The following is a 23190-nucleotide window of genomic DNA, read 5'->3' on the forward strand; positions in this document are numbered from 1 at the left end:
AGTAGAACTAAATAGAGGTGTTTGGAGGACTAGGTGTTCTTAATGTCACATCTTCGGTGAGTATAGTGAACTAACTAGAGTGGGACTTAGTGATAATTGTACCTAATTGGCTGTGAAGCGCGGAGCTCAGCCATGGCCGTGGCCGTGGCCGTCCTTGTAAACAGCCCTGGAGCCTATGGCTTACGAAGTACCTAGTAGTCAGGTAGTACCTAGTATTATTTCCTCTTTTAAACTATTTTTTTTTCAATCGTCGAATTGTTGGATAAATACCATCAAAGCGGTCCTACCCATCTTATTGCGGCGAGGCACTCCTTCGAACATGATTTCCGTATTATAGATTCGTTCTCAGATTCGTTCTCAGATAAAACCAATGGCTTTGCCTATTCATGCAGCATCAGCTACCTGCACTTTGACGTAGCGACATTCCGCCTCTTACCATAGTTGCCTAGTAGGCAGTCTATAGCTTGCTAATAAAACTTTTAGTACTAATAGTGTGAATTAGGCTTGGATACTTCGGCTGTTTACATCATTGCTAAAATGGATGGTCTTAGCGCAGTCGCGAATATTATATCTGTTATCCAACTATCTTCCGAAGTCGTCAAATATATCAGCAATGCCTCCGGTGCAACGAAAGACCGAATCCGCCTTCGTGACGAAGTGTTAAGCTGTGAATCAATCCTCCAACAGTTAAGAGATGAGATGGATGATATAGAAGAAGAGAAATGGACGGAGACGATCGGTTCCCTTGAGGCACTGAGTGTACCCCTCGACCGTCTCTCTACTGCTTTGGATGTCATCAAAACCAAACTTCATCCTCAACAAGGAATTAAAAAGGTTCTTGGGTCTTTAAAATGGCCTCTACAAGAGAATGAGGTGAATAAAATTATTTGCGGGATCGAGCGGGAGAAGAACTTGTTAAATTTGGCATTGGCAAATGATTCCCGAAGATTGATGCAACATATCAAGAGGACTGCCGAAGATAATGGCAAGCAGCTCATGAACCTAACCGACGCGGTCAAATGGGGTTCGAAAGATAACAAAAGCCAACTTTTGAGTCTGGGAAGCACCCTAACAAATATTCACGGGTCGCAGACTTGTCTAAAAAGAGACATCGACCGTCTTCATGACCGGCAAGATGGCCAAGAATCTGTCGAGGAGCGCAAGGCCATTCTAGACTGGCTTACTCCAATCGATTATGCCTCTCAACAGCGTGACTCCATCAATCGCAGACAGGCCGGGACCGGACAGTGGCTTTTAAATTCGGAGGAATACCAGAGGTGGCTACGGACAACCCAAAAAACACTGTTTTGCCCAGGCATTCCGGGAGCAGGAAAAACCATCCTAACATCAGTCATAATTGACGATCTTACCACGCGATTTCACGACAACCAAGATATCGGTGTTGCATACATATATTGTACTTTCCAACGACAGGTCGAGCAGAGGGCCGATAACTTGTTTGCATGTCTCCTGAAACAACTATGCCAGGGAATGTTTTCATTACCAGACAGTGTCAAGGTTCTTTATAACCGCCATAAGAGCAAGCAAACACGACCGGAATTTGAAGAAATATCTAGAACGCTACAATCTGTGATAAAAACCTTTTCCAGGGTGTTCATTGTTATCGACGCGCTTGATGAGTACCAAGCTCTAGATAGTTGCCGGACAAGATTCATCGCAGGGATAGCCGACCTTCAAGCAAAGACTGGATCCAATACATGTGCTACTTCAAGGTTCATTCCGGAAATTAGTGAACAGTTCAAAGAAAGCATTTCCCTAGAGATCTGTGCCACCAGAGAAGACGTGCGAACATATGTTGATGGTCACATGTTCCGATTACCAGGTTTTGTGCAGCGTAACCAAGAACTTCAAGTTGAAATCAGGAGTAGGATTATCCAGTCAGTAGATGGAATGTGCGTTGGATTCTATCTAACTATTCATAAACATACGAAGATATTTTTACCTGTAAAAATACGCTAATATGTTTCAGGTTTCTGCTTGCACAACTTTATCTGGATTCTCTAGTTGGAAAGAGATCCCCAAAGGCCATTCGAGTAGCTCTGGAAGCACTGCCAACTGGGCCAGGCGCCTATAACTCCGCGTACCGAGCTGCAATAGAGCGTATCGAAGGCCAAGTTAAGGACCAAGAAGAACTTGCTAAGCAAGCTCTGTCATGGATTATATGCGCAAAGAGACCCCTTACCCCATCGGAACTTCAGCACGCTCTTGCGGTAGAAGCCGGCAAGTCTGAGCTGGATGAGGATAATCTCCCAGATATCAATGATATGATCTCTGTATGTGCTGGGTTAGTTACGGTCGATAAAGAAAGAAATGTCATCCGATTAGTCCACTATACGGTACAGGAATATTTTTTACAAACGCAAGGTCATTGGCTTTCAAACGCAGAAGCTGATATCACGGAAACCTGTATCGCATACCTGTCATTCAACACATTTGATGAAGGGTTTTGTCGAACGGACAGCCTATTTGAGGAGAAGCTGCGATCAAGTCAACTTTACAGCTATGCAGCACAGAACTGGGGACATCATGCGCGTGTAGCTCCCATCAGAACAAGAAACCCAATTTTAAGCTTCCTCCAAAGCCAATCCAAGGTTGATGGATGTAGTCAAGTGATGATCGCCGCGAAAAACTACCGTTCCCACGGCTATAGTCAGGATGTACCGAGACAGATGACAGGAGTCCACCTTGCCGCATGCTTTGGTTTGCAAGACATGATATTCGCGTTATCTGAGAGCGGGAATGACCTCGATCCCACGGACACATATAACCGAACGCCCCTATCATACGCAGCAGAGAAGGGATATGAAAAGGTGGTCGCTCTGCTGCTTGAGAAGGGCAATGTCAATCTGGACTTCAAGGATTCTATATACGGATGGACACCATTGTGGTATGCAGTAGCAGAAGGGCACACAACTATAGTGAAGCTTCTACTTGAGAAGTCTTTAGAGGACCTCAACTCCAAGTCCAGATATGGATTAACACTGCTGTCATTAGCAGCGGTGAAAGGCTACGACTCAATAGTGAAATTGCTACTCGAAAAGGACAACGTAGATCCTGATTTTCAAAATTTCGACTTTGGACGGACACCACTCTCGTGGGCAGCGGCGAGTGGACATCGCAGAGTGGTTCAGCTCTTGCTCGACACGATGGGAGTCAACCCTGACTCCAAAGACTTAGAATATGGACGAACACCACTCTCATGGGCGGCAGAGAGAGGTCAAAAGGCCGTAGTTGAGATATTCCTCGCAAAAACCACAGTTGATCCAAATTCTACATCCAAATGTGGACGGACGCCATTGTGGTTTGCGAGTGAAAGAGGGCATACAGAAATCGTCAAGTTATTACTGGCTAACAGTAGAGTGAATCCTGAACAAGAATACTCTAAATACAGCCAAGTGCCACTGTGGCGTGCAGCTGAGATGGGGCAGGTGGAAATAGTCAAACTTCTACTCAAAGACGGGGTCAACCCTGACTCTAAATCTGCTTATGGGCGAACGCCATTGTTATATGCAGCAGAGAAAGGATACGAGACTATATTGAAATTACTACTTGAGAAAGATGAGGTTGACCCTGATTCTAAGGATCCTGAATATGGACGAACGTCACTTTCATGGGCCGCAGCGAATGGGCATGAAGATATAGTTCAACTACTGCTCAACGAAACCCGAGTTGATCCCAATTCTCGGTCTAAAAACGGACTGTCACCTATAACGTGGGCTGCACGGTTTGGGCGCGAGAAGGTGGTTCGCTTATTACTGATGAAGGAAATGGTCAATCCCGATCCCAAATGTAATTGCGGGCGAACACCATTATCGTACGCAGCAGGAAGGGGCCACGATGTGGTGGTTCGTATGCTTCTCAAGAACCACGGGGTGGATCCTGGCTCCCAAGATTTTGAGTATGGACGAACACCACTGTCATGGGCCGCATTGAACGGTCATAAAACCATCGTTGATATTCTTCTCAAGCACAAACACTATATAAATCTAGAGGCAATATAGCGGTGCCGCAGCATGCAGCCCTATTAATGCGACCTAACTACCTATCTATGATTACTCAAATTTATAAAATACTATTCTGTACACGATGTTAATTGTCATGAGACGGAACCAAAACACTGGGAAATAACGACGTTGTTACGCGAGGAGCTCTCAACTACTCTCGTTATGGAAAACACGGTATATATACAGGTGAAGCTCTTTGTCTGTCCTGCTCCTAGGACTAGCGGCCAACAGGACCCTTACGGGGACTCAACGGGCCGAATCCCGATCCCATAGACCTCTAGCTACTAACCTGGAGGAAGACCGATGTCTGACAGGGGTTAAGCGCGGTGCACAGTAGATATCGGCTATAGGTAAGGAAGATACCTTTGTATTTCTTAACTTTGACCTTTTCCTATCCATTATCAAATTACTCTGCCAATTCTAGATTTGCTATTTTAGGCGGTCTTTTTTTCTAGGTCATTTTACCTTTCTGCTTGAATTGTTGACTGTATGGATATCACTTTAGTGTTTACGGTGACCTATCTAATGTTGGTTTCATTGATCAGGGCTATGGATTTCATCACGATGAATCACGATAAATTTTAATCCCAAGTAACATAGGTTCTTTATAACAGAAGTACTTCATGTCACCCACGAGTCACCTCTTTTCCATAAGCGACCAAGTCACTAGATGTTTTCAAACTGATTTCTCCGTCTAATGCAATACTATCGCGCGGGATATCTGCCAAGACATTGTTGGCTGTTAATCAGAAAGCTGTTAGATAAAATTGTTCGGCACTACTTGAGGCTGTTAATCATAAGACCAAGTCGAAATATACTTAGAGAATCAACGTAAGATTGTGCGGCGCGTAAGACAGATGTTATGATCGTGACTAGAGTACTTTGGGGATAAACATGTCCAGAATATCTTCTTTGGAGGGAGAGAAGAAGTAGTTATATAATTACTAGCTACCTACTAGGTAGGTAAGTAAATAAGAACATATTTCTCTTCCAGTCAACTTGAAATCTTAGGCACTCCATATCTTTCAATCGCCTTGATTTATCTTTTTACAATCGACTTACTTAAACCATCATATCATCACAGAATCGGAAGCAAACTCTCCCCGGTGGGGAACGAGCAATATTGACTATGGCTGTAAGTTAGCAACAATAAGATACTCGTGCCCACAACTGGACTTCGCTAAAACATAGCGCTAGCCACGACCTGTTACCGATAGGGATACTGGTATTAAGATCCTATATGAACCAGACAAAATCGACCTCGAGTACAATAGATCCTCCCCCACCTTTCAATGGGAAACGGGCTAACCGTAATGCAGTATTGTGTTCATCCATGGCATAGGCGCCCATCCCGACGATACGTGGGGCAAGAGAACCGGCTCGGCCGAAGAACCAGTATTTATTAATTGGCTTTCACATCCTGATATGCTGCCTGCGGCCGTGCCGAATGCGCGTATAATGCGGTATGGTTATAAATCGAACTGGTATGGCGCCAACGCAATTCAGCAAAACGTCTTACGAGTGGGAGATCGCTTCCTGAGGTCGCTATCGCGCAAACGAGAGGTGCAGATCCCTAAATTTCAAGGTCACATATATAAATTAACTAGACTAACGGTAGCTGACAGGATTCATCTTGCAAGAAACGACCACTGCTGATTGGCGCGCATTGTTTTGGTGGGCTGGTAGCCTTAGCTGTTTGTTCAATTATAACTCACCCCCTTAGCACTCTTCTAAACGACTGACGAATATGCCTAGGGAGTTATACAAGCTGAACGCGACCGTAAACGATGGCCTAATATATACGAGAATGTCACTGGCATGCTCCTATTTGGCACACCATTCCGGGGCACGGAAGAAGCCAGTCAGATGAAGATGCTATTGACTGCACAGTCTATGTACAAGGGGACGATTCACGAAGATATACTGGGCGTAACTTACCGAAACGACGCGTTGCTCATGCAAATTGTGCGGGACTTTGAAAAAATTCGAGGAAGGGATAACGACACGATAATGGTTACTTGCTTTTACGAGCTAATTCCTGTCGATGTTATGATGATACTATCTCTCGAAGGAGAATTGGTGAGTTTTATATGCCCCAGGATGTGCTGTGTAGGTAACTGACGCGAGGATACTAGTCTTTGATGGTTGACCAGACCTCTGGATGTCTCGATAGAGCGGAGATCGTCGGTCTCGAACGCTCGCATTTCGACTTGAATAAGTTTGATGCACCAGACGAGGAGGAATACGAGACTGTGCTGGATGAGATTAGGAGGATGGTGAAGGCTGCTCCGGGTTTACTTACCGCTAAGTATCAAGGTTAGCTTATACAAAACTCCTTCGGATCTCTTTCGGACGCTAAAATCCAATAGACGTCATAAATCATCCGGACTCTGAAAATGGCCAATCTGAGGTGCTTGACGATCATAGTATGGGTGAGTTAGATCCATGGGGTGTACATGAGTTATCTACTGGTGAACCTAATGGCCGGCTACAAGACCAAACCGCTGAACACGTCCGGGGCCCAAATGTTGACGTGAATCAAAGAAGGATACCGGGAACTTCCAGCCAGCCCATGAAATTGCCATCGGGAATGAATATGCCAAGAACTCGCTCATGGGTGATTAAAAGACATCAAAGTGTCTATTCTATAGAGTATGACGAATCTAATGACTGGCTGGGGGCTCTCACTGGCCTTCTACAGAAGATGAGGCATCTAGATTTCTAGGCCCTATTATTCGGACAACTACGTTTGAATTCTGATCAGAAGTGAATGACAGGTAAACGACCGATTCATACGCATCGAGATTTGAGTATCTGCAAGTATAAGACAGCGGACTTATATACACTACAAAGTAACCATGTTCGATTTCCCATTTCCCTTTTTCCTCCTTGCAGTAAAAGCTCATCCGCATATACCCATAACCAGCACATAACCCCATCTCTCAATCCCACATATCAATCAGCCTACCCCCGAACTCCCATATCATACGACCCCCTATCCCACTCAACACAGCCCTAAGGCTCAACATTCTTTTTCTCCGGATACCCCGAAAAGATATCCATCCCCTTATACGGCGCCGCGCACTTCGGCGGCACAAACGGCGCATTCCCAATCGTAGGCACGAGCTCACAGCGCTCCATGCAATACCACGGCAGCATCTTACACGGATCGATGTTGAAGGTCTTCGCATTGCGCACCTGCAAGCGCGTGTATAGACGCGGCGGCTCCTCCCACGACGAGCAGATCGTGATGAGATCGATGGGGTCAGCTGGCTTCTTGGAGCCGCTGGCATCGCTCTGCTTCTTCGCGTCGGCGTTGAATTGCTTGATTAGGTCGAAGACCGTGGGTTCTTCGACCCAGGGGTAGGGTCTGCGTGGGGGTTTGGTGCGCTCGTTGTAGAGTCCCATGGATGGGTTATGGTGCTTGGAGCCGCGGCGCACGAGCATCTCTGAAATGGTGGAGATGGAGCGCTCGAGGACTGGGATCGGGATGTGGATTGGCATGCTCTCTGGGTATCGGAGGAATTCTGAGAGACGCGCTTCGCGGTGGTCGGGCTGGAGGGAGTGGTGTTAGTGAGGGGTTTGAATACTGGTTGCGATGTTTTGGGGGGAGGGACTTGGGATGCGGAATTACCTTGCGCGGCGGGATCTTGAACCGGAAGACGGTGGTTTGCTGCTCGGCGACCCAAGCTAGCATGAGCGAGAACAGACAGATGAAGCGGATGATCCTCATTGTGGTGATACTTGGATCGAGAATTCAATTGAGACAAAGGAAAGACAAGTTTTTATTTTTTTCTGTAAGTTTAGGTGAATGAGTTGTAACGTCTGGTAAGTGACGAAATATGTATGCGGCTACTTGGAGATTTCAAGTAGGTCTCGAAAGGTTTGGGTGATGAGGATGAAATTTTAGAATCCCATGAGGAAGGGAAGTAGAAGGAAGGAAGAATGGAAGGAGGGAAAAAGAGAAAGACCAAGTAATCCAAATCAAGCAATGTCCGCTTAAGTGGATGAGTCGTTGACTGACGAGTTGAGGTGTTGCGGCGGAAGCATGGCAAGAAAAGGGGCGTCGACTATGTACTCTTCTTTCGTCTGTCGCCGAGTATTCTGTACTTGGTAGTTTCGGCGTAGGTATCCTTGAGAGAAAATTGGCTAATTGGCAGTCCGATATTCTTGAGTACACCCCTACCTTACTAGGCATAGACTTCTCGGGGGTATCATCTTACGACGTGATCTCTTTAATCCAATGGATTTTCATAAGATATGTTAAGCAGACGGTGCTCGGCGGATACGGTATTAGTCGGTTAGATATATAACAAGACCTTATACCAAGTGAAAGAAAGGATTCGTAGGTGATAATGAGCACGCAACTTGATCAGCTACTCCTCAGAGCCCCTTTATCACGATAGGTCGCGCATGACTTGTCAATATGCATAACAAACAACCTTCCTCTCATGGGACTCTATGAAATTGATAATCTTTTCAAGATGTTTTGAAGTTATGATGACATAGTTACATAGGTTGCCCCTATTCATGACTTCGTCGTCGCTGTATTGTGGGTCAGATCTTGAAAAGGGGCTACTTAGTCATCACGATGACCCACACATGTTATCGATAAGAATTGGCAAGCTGCCCGAGCTCTAAATTCTTCCAGTGAGCCGATACGTCATGCAAATAGCATCTTCCCAACTTTCACATTCTCACGTTATTCCACTTCTTCTTTGTCTAAAAACTTTTAGATACTCTATTCATCTAGTCTATAAACTTATCTATTCATATGCCCTTTCCTCTTTACGTGCCCATTGAATGCGGCTTGAGAATTTAGAAGAAACGTCGTATAATTGAAATTTCGACGTAAACATTCACTTCTTCTTACCCAGGAGCTGCCAACAAACCCAACTCAACAGAGCCAATTCGCTAAGTCCTGATCACCAATGCATATTGGAGCTCTTATATGGTAATCTGGATTGAAAGTGGTTGTTGGAAGATCTCTGTAGGGTTTTGACGCTTCGTCGGGTTAGAAACACGTACTACCTAATAGTACCCATACACCGATTCATCGATTCAACATGGCAGCCAAAGGGGAGTCTGTCCGTGGAACCCCGCCTCGATCACCGATGCGCTTCATTTCTGTCGACAACGTCCTACAATACGCTTCCGAAATTCCTTCCGGTCAACCACGCGTCCCTCCGCAGCGTGTGCCGCGTAGCACTCCCGGAGGACGCCGACCTAGCGGGAGAGGACTTCCTAACCTTGCATCACGCACGGGACAGCACAATATGCCGTCACGAACCACACGAATTAGCGAAAAACTAGTTCTGTTGCCCGAGACGACTGATGACGCGGAAGTAGAGGACGAAGAAGCCGAATCAGTTCTTCGCGAGGATGAATCTAGACCACTGAAAGATGAGGAATTGGATGTTTTACGGAAAAGAGGTGGCCTCCGTGGGAAGAGCTATGCTGAACGGTTGCCCAAGTTTGAAAGAACAGAGAAGCTGTCCAGGCTCACGGCATACTGCACAGCACAGTCATATAAGATGAAGTCGACCTCGGAATTCTTACGAAAGAAACACGATGCGAAGACTAAGCTCTACGACGATTGCCTATATACCGTCTATCACATCCCTTTACTCCCAGGCTTGGATGGATGTCGCGTGAGGAGCCGGCCAATACTTAAGACACCTGGTACGGGCAAGACGGTTCTTGACCTCGAGATCGAACGGAGTGAACAGAGAGACGAACATATGGGATACTATGACGACTATGGATACGGTGAACGGGGTGAAAGTCCTAGTCACGAAAATGGAGGAGGGTATCATCCATCACCCGAAGAAAGGGGCAGGGATATAGAGAGCCATCATTCCGAACAAGACCATTCATCCCTAAGTCCGATTAATAGGCTCGCGCCAGACGTCAAGCAATTTGCCGAAATGTTCGTCTTCTCATACGGCGTGGTAGTCTTCTGGAACTTCACCGAAGCACAGGAAAAAGCCATTCTGGCCGATATCACATTCGCAGAACCCGAAGCTGGAGGTTCATTGGTCACACGTCCTTTTGACCAGAGTGACGTCGAGACAGAGGAATTCCATTTTGAGTATAATGCAGATGTGAAACGGCCTAGGATTTTTAATGATATGATCACTCTTCTTCCGAGGTCGGATCACATGGTTAAACTCACCATTAGCCATGCTATCGCGCAGAGCACAAAGTTGATTTTCTTCGAGGAGAGGATGTCGGAGACCATGGTGAACGCGCAGCACGTACCCAAGCGCCTCGCTCTTACTGGAGAGCTTAACATGACGAGGACTGAGATCGTGATGATACTTGGCCGCTTATTTAAGAGTCGCGTGGAAATCAATCTATGTAAGTGAACCGACTCCCAGAAATACATTAGATCTGACGGGAGCTAATAATTATAATAGCATCAAATATCCTTGATGTCCCCAACTTTTTCTGGGACTCTGAACCTACATTACATCCACTATATGTCGCTATTCGCGAATACTTGGAAATTGATCTGCGCACTAAAGTGCTCAATGAGCGATGTCGTGTTTTCCTCGATCTTGCCGAGATCCTCTCGGATTCGGTCGCCGACTCGAAGATGAGCGCTATCACATGGATCATAATTGTTCTCATCATTGTCAGTATATGTGTTACCGTGACCGAGGTCGCTTTGCGATTCGGTATGCTGTCTAAAGAACGAGGCAACGGCAATGTTATTGCCACTCCTAATGGAACCCTTGAACCTGGATGGATTGCCGTTAGATCGGACGCCACTCTCGAGGAATTGAGATCATGGGGCGTAACTTTAAGTAAGGAAGAGAAGTCCGCCGTGTGTGGTGCGGAATACATTGGGACCACCTTCGCGGGTATCTGATTTTCTTGAGTTATACACAATCTTTCCCTAAAGCATATGCATTCTTAGGAGCATGGGTGGGAAGTCGGCGCGTTAGATTACAATTTTGATACCCTTTAAACAGACCGTTCAGCTCATGTATCATCTAGCATTTAAAATATGTCACTGCCCCCTTTTTACCTAATGTATAGTAATAACCATTGAACAACGGGGACTTGAATCTTACAAAGCTTCGATATTGGGTCATTATCTCAGGATTATTTACTTATATTATGTATATCATTCCTCATCTATAGTCATTACCTAACTACTAACCCGGCAGGCTAGGTTGTTTCCGTCATGGTATCCTCAATACATCATCAACGTTTACCACTTGTCCCGTAGCGATGGACCTGTTAGCAGCAATCCCAGTCAGAATCGATAGAGCACCATCAACATGGCTCGCCGCCCGCATGTACTCATCGGTCGTGGGCTCCCCAAAAAGATCGTTCAGAAGCACCGTGTCCCCGCCGCCATGGGCGCCCACACCGTCAGTTATCGCAATTTCCTGCGGCTTCTCGAATAACTTCCGCAGCACAATCGACCGCTTCTCCAGCGACCCCTCAGCTGCCTGGTCGCCGCCCGAATTCACATAACTATTCTCCACAACCTCCATCTCAAGGCGCCCCCCAGTCCCATTAAAACTAACCCGGAACCCCTCCCACGGCGCATACGCCGTCAGCGAATACGTCAACACCGCACCATTGCGGTACCTCACGAGCAAGTTCATCGTGTCTTCAATACTAATGCCATCCCCAAACACGCTCTGGTCGCGATAATAAGCGTCCTCATGCTCGGCATCGAGATACATCGCCTTAAGCTGCGGATGCTCCTCCATCTGCAACGCAAACGGATCCTCCCTCGAGTTCGCTGCCCCGTACGCGCGCGTGTACATCGCAGACGCAGGAACACCCCGCAACTCCGCGTTCTCGCGCCCGTAGAACTTCAAATCCCCCTGCGCGTACACGGTCGCCGGCCGCGTCCGCAGCCAGAAGTTCACCAGGTCGAAGTGGTGCGTGCTCTTGTGCACGAGCAGACCCCCGCTATTCCGCTTATCGCGGTGCCAGCGGCGGAAGTAATCCGCGCCGTGGGACGTATTCAGCATCCACTCGAAATGCACGCTTGTCACGGTCCCAATCGCGCCCGAGTGCAGGATCTCGTAGATCTTGGTGTTGTGCGGCGCGTACCGGTAGTTGAACGTCACGCGCACCCGTTTCCCCGGGTTCCGCTCTACGGCGGAGAATATGGACAGACACCGTGGTGCGTCGATTGTCATGGGCTTCTCGGTTATTACGTTTATCCCTAGGTCCAGGGCTGCGACTATGTAGATGTTGTGCGTGCGGTCGATTGTTGTTACGATCACTTCGTCCGGCTGTGTTTCGCGCACCATTTTTTCGAAGTCGCTGGCTAGGTATGTGGGCACGGATGGGTGCCCGAGCGAGGAGAGCTTGGTGTTGGCGTAGGTTAGACGTGTCTGGTTTGTGTCGCACAGCCCGACGATATAGGATGTTGCGCTGTAGTCGCGCGCGATCGCTGTGTAGAAGAATATGGCGCGCCCGCCGGTCCCGACGATGGCGTATTTTTTGCGTCCTGTGCGGACGGGCACGGTTGTTTCGGCCATTTTGGGGGGGATTGGGTGTTGAGGAAGTTTAATTACACGAGCTTTGATACAAAAAGGGTTCTCCCAATGGGATAGTTTCGACGACGATATCTGTTCTTGAAGCTTTGGATATAGTATGGGGTTCTGTGAGAGGGAATCGTCTTTTGGCTCCCCTCGAACCGCTATCGGGATAATTGGTTGCGAGATCTGGGAGGAGTTGGAGAAGGTTGGGGAACCCCTTCCTTCTCTATAGGAAGAAAGCTTAGACTGGTCTTAGTTCAGTCTTAGCTTCTATTCGTTTTTATTTGAAAAGGATCACTGGATCGCGAGCAAAGGCATCCATTACATCCATGTTCTTTGTTGGATAGGAATGGGGCTAACGGGGTACTTCTAGTCTCTTTCCGAGCATTATACCAGCAGTCGGGACGTCTCTTCCTAATTCGAAATATACTTGCCGAGGATAGGGAATGGGGTTTAGGGAATAGCGGGAGATAATTCGTCAGTTCGACCCCTTTTAGCCGTTTCTGGGGGTTTCCCCACACCCGTTATACTCCAGCTGCGGGGACTCCAGGTCTGGGGTTGAGCTACGACGTCGTCCTAGGCCGATTCCGTATTGCTGGTCTCCATATAGTCGACTTTAGCGAATCCTTCTAGTCCAACCACATCCTCAACGGTTAAATGACCCGGGGTCGGTTGTAGCCGCTAAGTCTTCATCATTTGTACATGCGCCCAAGGCTCCTGAGCATGGACGAATTATGGAAGTTAGTCTTTCACATCCCCCCAATTATGGTCTGTTGAACGTCCAATTAAGCATAGATACCAGCAGGAAACAATATTTCCACCAATGACTATACGTACCAATTCTTAGATCATCCCACGGCCGTTATAGATCCTAAGCTACGAAGTCTAGATCGGAATGCCGAATCCGAATTAAACCGCCTTGTGTATCTCATGATGAACGGTGTCACTACTTGGGGTTCTACGCGCTTCAAAATGGGTAAAGGTGACAGGGTGATTTCCCGGTTTCTAGTGCTACTACATATGAATATCATATTAACTAGATCGGATCTGGGGAACAAGACCACGTAATCCCATGAGAGAATTAAAATACCAGGGAGCCATCCCGGGAAACGCTTACGCGCCTAGCCTGACGATGTTCCCTCGACATGGATCTCCGCATCTCCAGCCTGCCATCTAACCAGATATCTGGGACTATTTTTCATCTACGGGGTTAAATTTAACCTTTGTCTTGCTCTTTGACCTCGTGGTAGGTGGCGTTAAAAAGCTTTACATGCCCACCACCCACCCCCTAGGTCTCACCACCCGTTGCTAGACTATTGGTCGTTCCGGTGCTTGGGTCGGCAGACGTATGAATCATGGCGGAAAGATCGCAACAAGCTTCGGCGGCTGCCAATACCGCAGACACGATAACGCCTGTCGAAAACACTACCCGGACCCACGCCGTTAACTCGCGAGCAGATAAGGCAGCGCAGTTCATCGCTGAGCATGGCGAGGTCGCGTTCGACTACGAGGAGGAACGGAAAGTCGTCCGACGCATCGATATGCGGATTCTTCCGTTGATTCTCGGCGCGTACTTCTTCCAGCAATTGGACAAGTCCTCGCTGTCGTATGTTTCGATCTTCGGTATCATGGATGATGCTCATCTCAAGTCGATCGAGTACTCCTGGCTTGGATCTGTTCTGTACATCGCGCAGCTTATCTTCCAGCCGCTTGCTGCGTTCTTGTTGGTAAAGCTTCCCACGGGTAAAGTCATTGGGACGGCTGTTGTTGGTTGGGTATGTAGTTGCGTTTCACTTTAGGGGACGAAGAGTCTAGGCTAACAGGTCCCAATAGGGTGCTTGTGCCGCGATTATGGCATCGTGCACTAACTTCAAATCCCTTCTGGCACTACGTTTCCTCCTAGGTTCATTCGAATCCATGATCGCTCCATCATTGCTAGCCGTTACACAGATGTGGTGGCGACGCTCCGAACAGACCTTACGAGCCTCGTACTGGAACGCCATGAATGGCTTGACCTTCATCGTTGGTAGCCTGGTGACATACGGTCTCGGTCACATCGTAAGCGACAAGATCTACCGATACCAGACGATCTTCATCTTCTGCGGTGTCTGTACCGTTATTTTCGGCGCTATTTTCTTGATATTCATGCCCGACTCCCCAATGGAGGCCAAGTATCTGAACGAGCGCGAACGAATTATTGCCGTGGAGCGTCTTCGCGCGAACCAGATGGGTGTAGCGAGCCGTCAGTGGAGATGGGACCATGTCAAAGAGACGTTCACAGACTTTAAGACGCTGTTGTGGTTCATCCTCATCGTCGCGATCTCAATTGCCAGTGGTGGTATAAGCACGTTCGGTAATCTTATCCTCAAGGACTTCGGCTACACCAATTTCAATGCTATTCTCTTCAGCATGCCGACGGGAGCCATTCAGATCGTCATTATCATCGGCTCAGCTTGGTTAGCTACTAAGATCGGGCGGAAGGGCATTGTTATTACAGGGCTTTCTTGCCTTCCTACTATTGGGACCGTCATCATGTTGACGGTAAGCCGTAATGAGCAAAACAAGGGAGTTCTCCTGTTAGGCTACTATCTTGTCCAATGCTTGGGCGCGATTACTCCGATGGTTTACGCGTGGTCCGCCCAGAATACGGGTGGTGATACCAAGAAAAAGACGAGTTCGGCTATGATGTTCATGGGAATGTGCACTGGTCAGTTCCACTGTCAAGGCCAATTATTCGCACGTTAGACTGACTTCTGGCTAGGAAATATTATTGGTCCTCTCTTATATAATACGAAGGATGCACCTCTGTACCGCCCTGGGCTGATCGCAAACTTGGTCATGTTCGTCACCTGTGGTGTACTTGGAATGTAAGTTATTACTAATCACCCCCTTTTCTCTCTATTGCCCCTCTTTAACCCTTTGTCGTCAGTAATATACTAATTTCTATCACTAGTCTCATCCCCATGTATCTTATGGTCTTAAATAGATGGCACGCCAAGAAGCGGGAAGCACTCGGGAAGCAAGCGAATGTAGTCGACGAGTCAATGGTTAGGAGAAAGGATATGGAACAAAGCAAGGCCGTCGAAATTGAACAGAACGAGCAAGCGGGAACGAATATTGAGGACGACAATGGGTTGAATGATCTTCCTGATCTGAAGAATGAGGATTTTATTTACGTATATTAGCGATGTGATGTAGATTCACTATAGCATTGAATGATTTAGCTTAAAAGTTTTGCATGTGTTCTTTGCCCAATGCGTGACTGAAATTAGTAACTGGGAAAATAACCGGTGGTATTTCTACCGCATACTCGCTGTATTTACCACTAAATTCCCCGTAGAAATGAGGGCTTTGCGCTACTGAGCGCTAAGCCTGGGGCGGTCTTAGTGGAAAATGTAGTGAGCTATTTCATCCTGGAACCAATCAAAACGGCCCCGACCAGTACTAAGAATGGTTCAGCGACAGCTGCTTGAAACAAAGCAGTAAAATATTTACGATATAGCGTATATGATAAAGCCTTTATAAAGTGAAGTTATTTCAGCTAGGAGTCAAATGAGGTAGGTAAGTTTAGCTAGGTAATCTATAATTAGATTTCGCTACCATCACTGCGCTGTTGTTGAACGGTTGTTAAAATACTAGGTAAGTACGCGGCACAGCGCTAAATAGATTATTCTTACAGGGGTTCTAGCGGTAAAATACGGCGTGTGTGCAGTATAAACCCCACTAATCGGACGTTATCTTTAAAGGTCAATTTTTTGGCTGGTTTGAAGTTTTCAGGCTTTTCGCGTTACTGTGAAAAAGATATGTCCACTAGATTGTAGTGCATATACATTATAATTCAGGGGACTTAGCCATTGTAGCAAGTTGCCATACAGCGAATAATAGTTCAAATTACATCCCTGGGGAACTATGACCCATGACTCAGCGAATCCGCTTAGTAATGACACCAGCTTACTTAAGACGACCCATATTTTCCCTTGGCGGACTTATGTCACGTGGTCACCCTGAGCTCAACCAACATACTTGTGTCGAGTCCTTCGACTTGGATGTACAGTGATATGATTATTTAATATTTCTCTACTGACGGGGAATTGAATACGTAATTCCAACATTATAAGTATACACATTTCCCTTGTAACTCATTTAGAAAATCTAAATTCAGAAATATTCACTAGATCCTTTGTTCCAGATTCAGAACATGCATCACACAGCAAAAGAAAAAGAAATAAATAATTGAACTCTATTAGGCCCAGCCTAGGATCTGTTGATCGGCTCCTAGCTACTGCGCCCCCGCTATTGGGTATTTCTTTGCCACCCTTTTTCAAGGTCCTAAATGTGCCATCTTTAGGAATCGAACCCTAGACCGCCCATTTCAGAGTGGTCATCAGAGCAGGATCGATGAGGTGTCTGTGGCACGTAACCAATAGACCATACGGTGTATCAAGGTCATTAGTCATTGCCGCCGATAGGAATTTGTGACTGTACTTTTTTATATAACCTTCACTACAGATACTTCCAACTTGCGAACTGACCACTCAGAAATGGCGAAGCGTGACGTGTGATGCGTTATAAGTACAGACCTAGGTACCTAACGTATTAAGTTGAATGGCCCCTTACAACAAAGAAATGTATCTTGTGCACTCCAGCCTTTTTGAGGGGAGAAAGAGGAGTTTCTTTGTCTTTATAAACAATCCGTTGTTACCTATTTAAAACTTCCTTTATTGCAGCGAATTCACGCATCAATCTTTACCATGGTGATGTTAAATACAAACATAAACCACCTAGTCACACTCGAATGAAGGCCATTGTGATTCATCTGGCCTCCCCGACTAGGATTCTTCACGATATACATACAAGCGGGTGGCAGGAACCATACCTTGAACACTAAGACTTCTCTTCTTGACCAAATACCAGTCGGGATTCGGTTTGGTCTACTCGTAGAGTACCTATCTACACCTAATCTACATCTATTAACATCATTAATCATTTACGTCTACGAATTTCACAAAAATCACACACCAATCATGTGCAGCTACTGGGAAATCTGCACCTACAACTGCGGGCACGAAGAAGTCGCCCCCAACCCCATCGAAAGCAGTTTCTGCCTCTTCCGGACCCCAGGGATCTGCACACGCGAGCTGGGCCGTTTCCGCATTCTCGAAACACACGTCAACAACTGGTGTCCACAATGCAACGCAATATCCGCGTTCAACAAGCACAAGCAGCCAGCGCGGGGCACATATATCGCGACCCCCTGCGCACAGCCCGACGAGCTCTCACGCCAGCGCGCGGTCCGGAGTAAGCTCGTCGGCACGCAGTTCATGCCGGGGCGAGTACCTACGCAGATGCGGCTAAGACAGCTAAACGCCATAGCGAACCGGGCGCTGCAGAGCCAGATGAAGCGGGGGGACTCGTTTGCCGCTCCGGTGTTGGCTTGGGTGTTGCGGTATATCGCGTCGCTGCCGCCGTGGATGGACCGGCCGGGGCTGGCGAGGGAGTTAAGGCCGTGGCTTGCGCCGTTGCTGGATGAGGAGCATCAGACGTGTGTGCGGCCGGCGCTGAGGACGATGGAGTGCGAGGATTACCTGGATGATGTTATGGTTTGGACACGGAGCTTCTAGCATGGGCTTTTTTGATGTGTTTGTTATGTTTATGGTATATACGTTTATGTGATACGGAGATACATAGAAGGTTAGAGAAGAAAAGGGGGTGGGGCTTGTATATAGGGGTTAAGTGGGTACCAAGTACCCATGATAGCAAAAAAGGGCGGAGCATCGACAGCAATGTTTAATTGTTTACCAGTAAGATACCCTTAAACAATATATTCAATTAAGGTTAATAGGAACTACCTGCTAAGTAACTAGTCAGAATTTTATCGATTGAATCAGCTGGATAGGTTTCTTTGAAATAATAACCGTGACAAGAGAATGGGTTTCCTAACAAGAAAACTAAAAAAAAAAAACTATGTACTAAGTAGTAATAACATTGAATGAATGGAATCCGCAAACATCTCATAGAAAGCACAAAGAGCTATTGTGAGAATGTTCCTTACATATCATGAATGAGCGAGTTCCGCATTCAGAAATCAGCCCCAGAGACAAAATACTACCAAACAAAGGAAACGAAAACTTTAAGGGGGATATTGAATATCCTACATTACGCCGTGAATTACGCTATGCACCATCGGATTCAAAAGAGCGGTTTTTGGTATCAATCTCCTTATTTCTAATCATATGCCGAACACTCCGTGTATACAGATTTGTTCTACCTCACTAGCCTCACAAGATTCTCAAGATGCCTCCTAGGACTAGAGGAGCTGCGAAAAAAAATCCAGCTGCGAAAAATAATCAAGCTGTGAAAAAAAATCCACCTAGTGGTCCTGCTCTTACTTTAGATCGCACAAGCGTCCTTGTCGTAGATCCCCCAGCGCCGGGCCAGGTAACCTATCCAAGTCGCTGGCCAAGTAAGACTGTGGACAGCGCTAACGGCGTCAACCTGCCCAATAATTGGAGAACTGATGCAGACATAATTCGAGCATATGGAGCGCTCAACTTACTCCGTAAGTTCATCTCCCCCCCCTCTCTCAAATATCTCCAAACCTTTTCAGCACGGCTATACAAGTTAAAGTCCCTCAGAATAAATTGGCTGACAGAGAGTTACAGAGTCTACAAGATATCATTGGCTAACAGACGATTGCCTCACCTATGCTTTACTTCAATTAACCACGTACATACCCGAAGTCGTGGACGACGATATCACTATTCTATGGCCGGGTGCTAATAGTTATTTCGGCAACGATGCCACGGGTTGGTCGAATTTTTTAAATGGAACCCGCTGGAATAGAGCTTTCCCGCGTCGGACCAAGGAAAGAATACCAATTAGGATCCGAGAAATATTTGACAAACCGTATGTGTTCTGGCCTGTGGATGCGGGAGATGATGATAGACCCCAATGGGTGTTAATTATCATCTACCTCAGCCGTAGGACGAATCCGACCACAGGGCAACCAGATCAATTCTTTGATGTCGCCGAGGCGATTTCTATCTGTGACCCAGATCCAGACGATGTTGGCGCAAGAAAACAGTTGGTCTATCAGAGGCTAGTGCAAGTGTTAGACGAGTGCGGAATCATAGCCGGCCCCAATTACAACCAAAATACTATAGAACTGTGGCATCCACTGGCGTGGCCGGTCCAGCACCGCCTCGAACTTGGCAAGGAGCGTGAAGATTTCTCTTCGGGCCTGCGCTGCTTCCACATAGCGAGACAGATGATTGACCGCCTGGTTTATATTTATTCTAGTACCCCCCAGGAATACCACGCGAGAACTTTCTGGGCACCCACCAGTGGTTGGTTCAACCCGGACGCCGTACGGGCCGAAATGATCAGCCTCATAGCCCAGGACATTAATGGACGTATGGAATACAAGACCCGTATAGCTATAGAGCCTATCAGGAGTATGGAATACAGGTCAACGGAAATCCGCCTAGAAGATTTGGAACCTAAACTCGATGAGGATTTATATGTGCCGGATAGTAGGGACATTAACGGATGGCCTATATCTTGGGCGCCGCCCGCCCGAGCTGACTTAAACGTGGATCTAGCACCGGAGATAGATGATGACGAGGCTTTTGGTCCGGTCATTGGAGATGGAGACGATGGAGATGATGGAGATGATGATGATGATGATGATGATGATGATGATGATGGAGATGATGGAGACGGCGGAAATGGCGGAGGTGGTGGAGGTGGTGGAGGTGGTGGGGGCGGTGGAGGCGATGGAGGCGATGGAAATGGCGGAGGGGGTGGAAATGATGGTTATGGTGATGGTGATGGAGTCGATGGAGACGATGGGAATGATGGGAATGATGGGAATGACGGAGATGACGGAGATGACGGAGATGATGATGGTGATGTGGACATGGACGACGACGAGGTCGATGAGGAAGAAGATGGAGGAGGAGATGGTGGTGCGGATGGTAGGGAGGTAGGTCAAGGTACCGGAGTGCTCCCAGAAAACAGACCCTCTGGCCCAAATATTCCGACCACAACCCAACCTGGAATAGATAACCAACGTCCTCAACAGCAAATGCAGGGAGGGGACGACGGAAGGACACAGGGTACAGGAGAAGTTGAAAACGAGGAAACCGGAAATAACCTTCCTCAGCAAAGCGGGCCCGCAAAGACAACAAGCCCGGTCGGTCCAGAAGTAGAACAGGATGTTGGAGGGGGGGAAACCAGTAGTGCCCCCACCCCACGTCCGCCATTCTCGGGGTTGGAAGAATTATTTGCGTCTCCAGAACCGCCTCCGAACCCTTTGACATTGAAAGGATTTTCCGAGAATAAACGGAGGGTAGATGAATCGTTTTCAGATGACGATAGAGAGACGAAGAGACAAAAAACTGGTTGAGTTGATAATTTAATTCTAGGTATAAAGTATTTTACATGATATCCTTAAGTAGAACTGTTTACCTACCCCTAGTAAGATAAGTGTTTCCCTGCAGCTACTTCCAAAATGAGTTTTAAGTGGATATAAAGTTGCAGTTGAGTTATTAACTTGCTAGGAAGGTACCTAACAGGTAAATTTTAACGCAAACCTGTATACTATATACCTAGTAGGTAGGTACCTATGTATGTAGTAATTGGTGGCTCCTGCTACCTATATCCATCTGTTTGGCAGCATGGATAGGTAATATGTACATATGTAGGTAGGTAGGTACTTACCTAAGAAACCTAGTATTCTTTGGTACGTTTCGACTAGGCACCTAAAGTTACTATATGCGTGAGGTGATTTTGGGAATGGAAATCGGTCATCGATCTCCACCTTCTGCACGTAGCTACCGTTGCGTACGTTTCTAGCTTCTTCGAAACAGTCTGATCTAAACTATGGCCTAATTCATAGGCGCTTGATACGCAAATAGGGAAGTTACCTAGGTAGGTAGGTAGTTGACTTGTATAAATTTGCTCATTCGAAGAACCGGAAGCTACTTTGTAAGGCTATATAAATACCACCTTGTTCACCATAACTTGTTGGTCAGTTCATCTTCCACTCAACCTCCACGTATGTCTTTTGCTTTAATCAGCGAATCCTTTCTATTGCCTTGGACTAGCCAGAGATCTTAAATTGATCGAATTCAACACCAGTGTCACCGTCATAGATCGGGTAATCTGCCTTAACCCTTCACCATGAAAACCGGCATCTTTCTTCTATCCAGTATCATTGCTGGAGTGGCGGCTATGGTAACCTTTTCTCGCTCCTCGGCGTTGCAGACAAGGCTAATCTGCTGTATCAAGGATATAGCCAACACATCTACCACTTCATTTATTCTCCCAGACGGTTACACTGCTGTCCCCTTTTCAATTCAGGGATCTATTGAGCGAGGTGGCGAAGTGATGGCTTTCAACGGCACACTCAACGTGAGTAGGAGGTCTATTTGAATTGTATTCTTGAGCTTATCAAATAAACCACCCAGGAAATCATGGCGCAGATCCAAGCCACCAATAAAGACTTCAAGTGGGATGACTTTCATCCTGTTTCACCATCTACTAGAAGCCATGTGTCAAAACGGAGCAAGGAAAGTGACTGAGAACCTCTGTCGAAATGTCTTATATTGACCTATTGAACAGTCGCATACCGTTTGCAAAATCCCCGACTATCCATCTGGAGGAAGAGCTAAGCTCCTGAGCGGGTATGATTTTCTGAAGAAAATTCATCAACCCTGTGAAGTAGCCGGTGGTCCCCGCAAGTGTGCTATGCTCTGGTGCTCCCTGGGAACGTCGATTTGGATGTGCAACGACAATACCGACAAGATCACCCGAGACTGCGGTGACATGGCTTCCTACGTCCTAGACATAATTGGTAATCTAGATTGCATCACAATGTGGGGCGGAAGTGAAGCCCTTATACTAGGCCAAGGTAAGGATGAAGCACGAACCTTTAACGAATTCGGTGATGCGCTAACGAACCCAAGAATTTGACACGGACGGCTTTAACATCATCGCTGGTGGAGGTGGTTGTCCCGTGTAAGAACGTCACCTGCTAGAGAGGAGAGATGACAACTAGCGAGCCGATTGCGATGAACGGAAGTGAATAGTCCCACCTTTCATTTCGTCTCATAACGAGATCATCGTCACTATTTTACCCGGGTATATTTTGAGTTGAGTGTTAGGTAATTGTTGATCGAGAGGCGAAGTAGAGACGAAAAAAGGGGCAAGGGCGGAAGATGTATACACTTATATTGGAACCAGTATTAACGCGTCGACGTTGGTCTTTGGCATCAAAATATTATATAGGGATCCAATGTCTAACAATTCGTATTGCCATGGGTATTTTCAAATGTTCCTTTCTAGTCCTATTCAATCTGACGGGCAAATCTCATGGTTGTACAAGCCTCAACATGGGCGCAAAGGGGGTGTGTCGAGTGATAGTACCATCAGGACCCCAGAACTATTCTCCTTCAGCTCTCGGTAAGGCAGGCGATGGGTCTTATTCTCCCCCACACTAGATAGGTGGTAGGTAGATGCGCCGAGCGAAATTATCGGGAAAATGAATGTGAATAAGTATGGGATATAGTATTCGCAATAAGTGTCTACTTATTGCTACCTAACCTATCGTGGATAATATTATAGAAGTATCATGCGGTGCTGCCGTTAGT

At 46.8% G+C, this 23190-nt stretch overlaps 9 protein-coding genes across 9 annotated transcripts; 7 read left to right on the plus strand and 2 right to left on the minus strand.

The window, feature by feature from the left end:
- Window positions 1-3330: 3330 nt before the first annotated feature.
- On the plus strand, window positions 3331-4055 carry GGS22DRAFT_172443 (ankyrin repeat-containing domain protein). Its single transcript, XM_047962757.1, has one exon. The coding sequence runs from the start codon at window positions 3441-3443 to the stop codon at window positions 4020-4022; it is 582 nt and encodes a 193-aa protein (XP_047815377.1). The 5' UTR covers window positions 3331-3440; the 3' UTR covers window positions 4023-4055.
- Window positions 4056-5154: 1099 nt separating this feature from the next.
- On the plus strand, window positions 5155-6750 carry GGS22DRAFT_192178 (uncharacterized protein; the record flags this gene model as incomplete). The annotated part of the gene is made up of 7 exons (XM_047965222.1): window positions 5155-5160; window positions 5223-5290; window positions 5345-5588; window positions 5651-5719; window positions 5781-6104; window positions 6161-6341; window positions 6395-6750. 7 exons carry the CDS (start codon window positions 5155-5157, stop codon window positions 6748-6750), a joined length of 1248 nt encoding a protein of 415 aa, XP_047815378.1.
- A 290-nt stretch (window positions 6751-7040) lies between these two features.
- GGS22DRAFT_192179 (uncharacterized protein) lies at window positions 7041-7758 on the minus strand (the record flags this gene model as incomplete). Its single annotated transcript, XM_047965223.1, has 2 exons — window positions 7041-7580; window positions 7660-7758. 2 exons carry the CDS (start codon window positions 7756-7758, stop codon window positions 7041-7043), a joined length of 639 nt encoding a protein of 212 aa, XP_047815379.1.
- Window positions 7759-8715: 957 nt separating this feature from the next.
- Window positions 8716-11123, plus strand: GGS22DRAFT_59479 (DUF155-domain-containing protein). Its single transcript, XM_047967494.1, has 2 exons — window positions 8716-10385; window positions 10445-11123. The coding sequence occupies exons 1-2, from the start codon at window positions 9092-9094 to the stop codon at window positions 10897-10899; spliced, it is 1749 nt and encodes a 582-aa protein (XP_047815380.1). The 5' UTR covers window positions 8716-9091; the 3' UTR covers window positions 10900-11123.
- Window positions 11124-11132: 9 nt separating this feature from the next.
- Window positions 11133-12893, minus strand: GGS22DRAFT_172445 (NAD-binding Rossmann fold oxidoreductase family protein). Its single transcript, XM_047962758.1, has one exon. The coding sequence runs from the start codon at window positions 12536-12538 to the stop codon at window positions 11216-11218; it is 1323 nt and encodes a 440-aa protein (XP_047815381.1). The 5' UTR covers window positions 12539-12893; the 3' UTR covers window positions 11133-11215.
- A 903-nt stretch (window positions 12894-13796) lies between these two features.
- GGS22DRAFT_59487 (MFS general substrate transporter) lies at window positions 13797-15769 on the plus strand. The gene is made up of 4 exons (XM_047967495.1): window positions 13797-14313; window positions 14372-15245; window positions 15300-15405; window positions 15492-15769. The coding sequence occupies exons 1-4, from the start codon at window positions 13894-13896 to the stop codon at window positions 15721-15723; spliced, it is 1632 nt and encodes a 543-aa protein (XP_047815382.1). The 5' UTR covers window positions 13797-13893; the 3' UTR covers window positions 15724-15769.
- Window positions 15770-17562: 1793 nt separating this feature from the next.
- GGS22DRAFT_192183 (uncharacterized protein) lies at window positions 17563-18159 on the plus strand (the record flags this gene model as incomplete). Its single annotated transcript, XM_047965224.1, has 1 exon — window positions 17563-18159. The coding sequence occupies one exon, from the start codon at window positions 17563-17565 to the stop codon at window positions 18157-18159; it is 597 nt and encodes a 198-aa protein (XP_047815383.1).
- A 673-nt stretch (window positions 18160-18832) lies between these two features.
- Window positions 18833-20945, plus strand: GGS22DRAFT_196468 (uncharacterized protein; the record flags this gene model as incomplete). Its single annotated transcript, XM_047965829.1, has 2 exons — window positions 18833-19097; window positions 19201-20945. 2 exons carry the CDS (start codon window positions 18833-18835, stop codon window positions 20943-20945), a joined length of 2010 nt encoding a protein of 669 aa, XP_047815384.1.
- Window positions 20946-21721: 776 nt separating this feature from the next.
- GGS22DRAFT_192185 (uncharacterized protein) lies at window positions 21722-22562 on the plus strand (the record flags this gene model as incomplete). Its single annotated transcript, XM_047965225.1, has 3 exons — window positions 21722-21952; window positions 22163-22451; window positions 22507-22562. The coding sequence occupies 3 exons, from the start codon at window positions 21722-21724 to the stop codon at window positions 22560-22562; spliced, it is 576 nt and encodes a 191-aa protein (XP_047815385.1).
- Between the last annotated feature and the right edge of the window lie 628 nt (window positions 22563-23190).

The sequence above is a fragment of the Annulohypoxylon maeteangense genome (assembly GCF_022496945.1).
Source record: "Annulohypoxylon maeteangense strain CBS 123835 unplaced genomic scaffold GGS22scaffold_19, whole genome shotgun sequence".
Lineage (NCBI taxonomy): Eukaryota > Fungi > Ascomycota > Sordariomycetes > Xylariales > Hypoxylaceae > Annulohypoxylon > Annulohypoxylon maeteangense.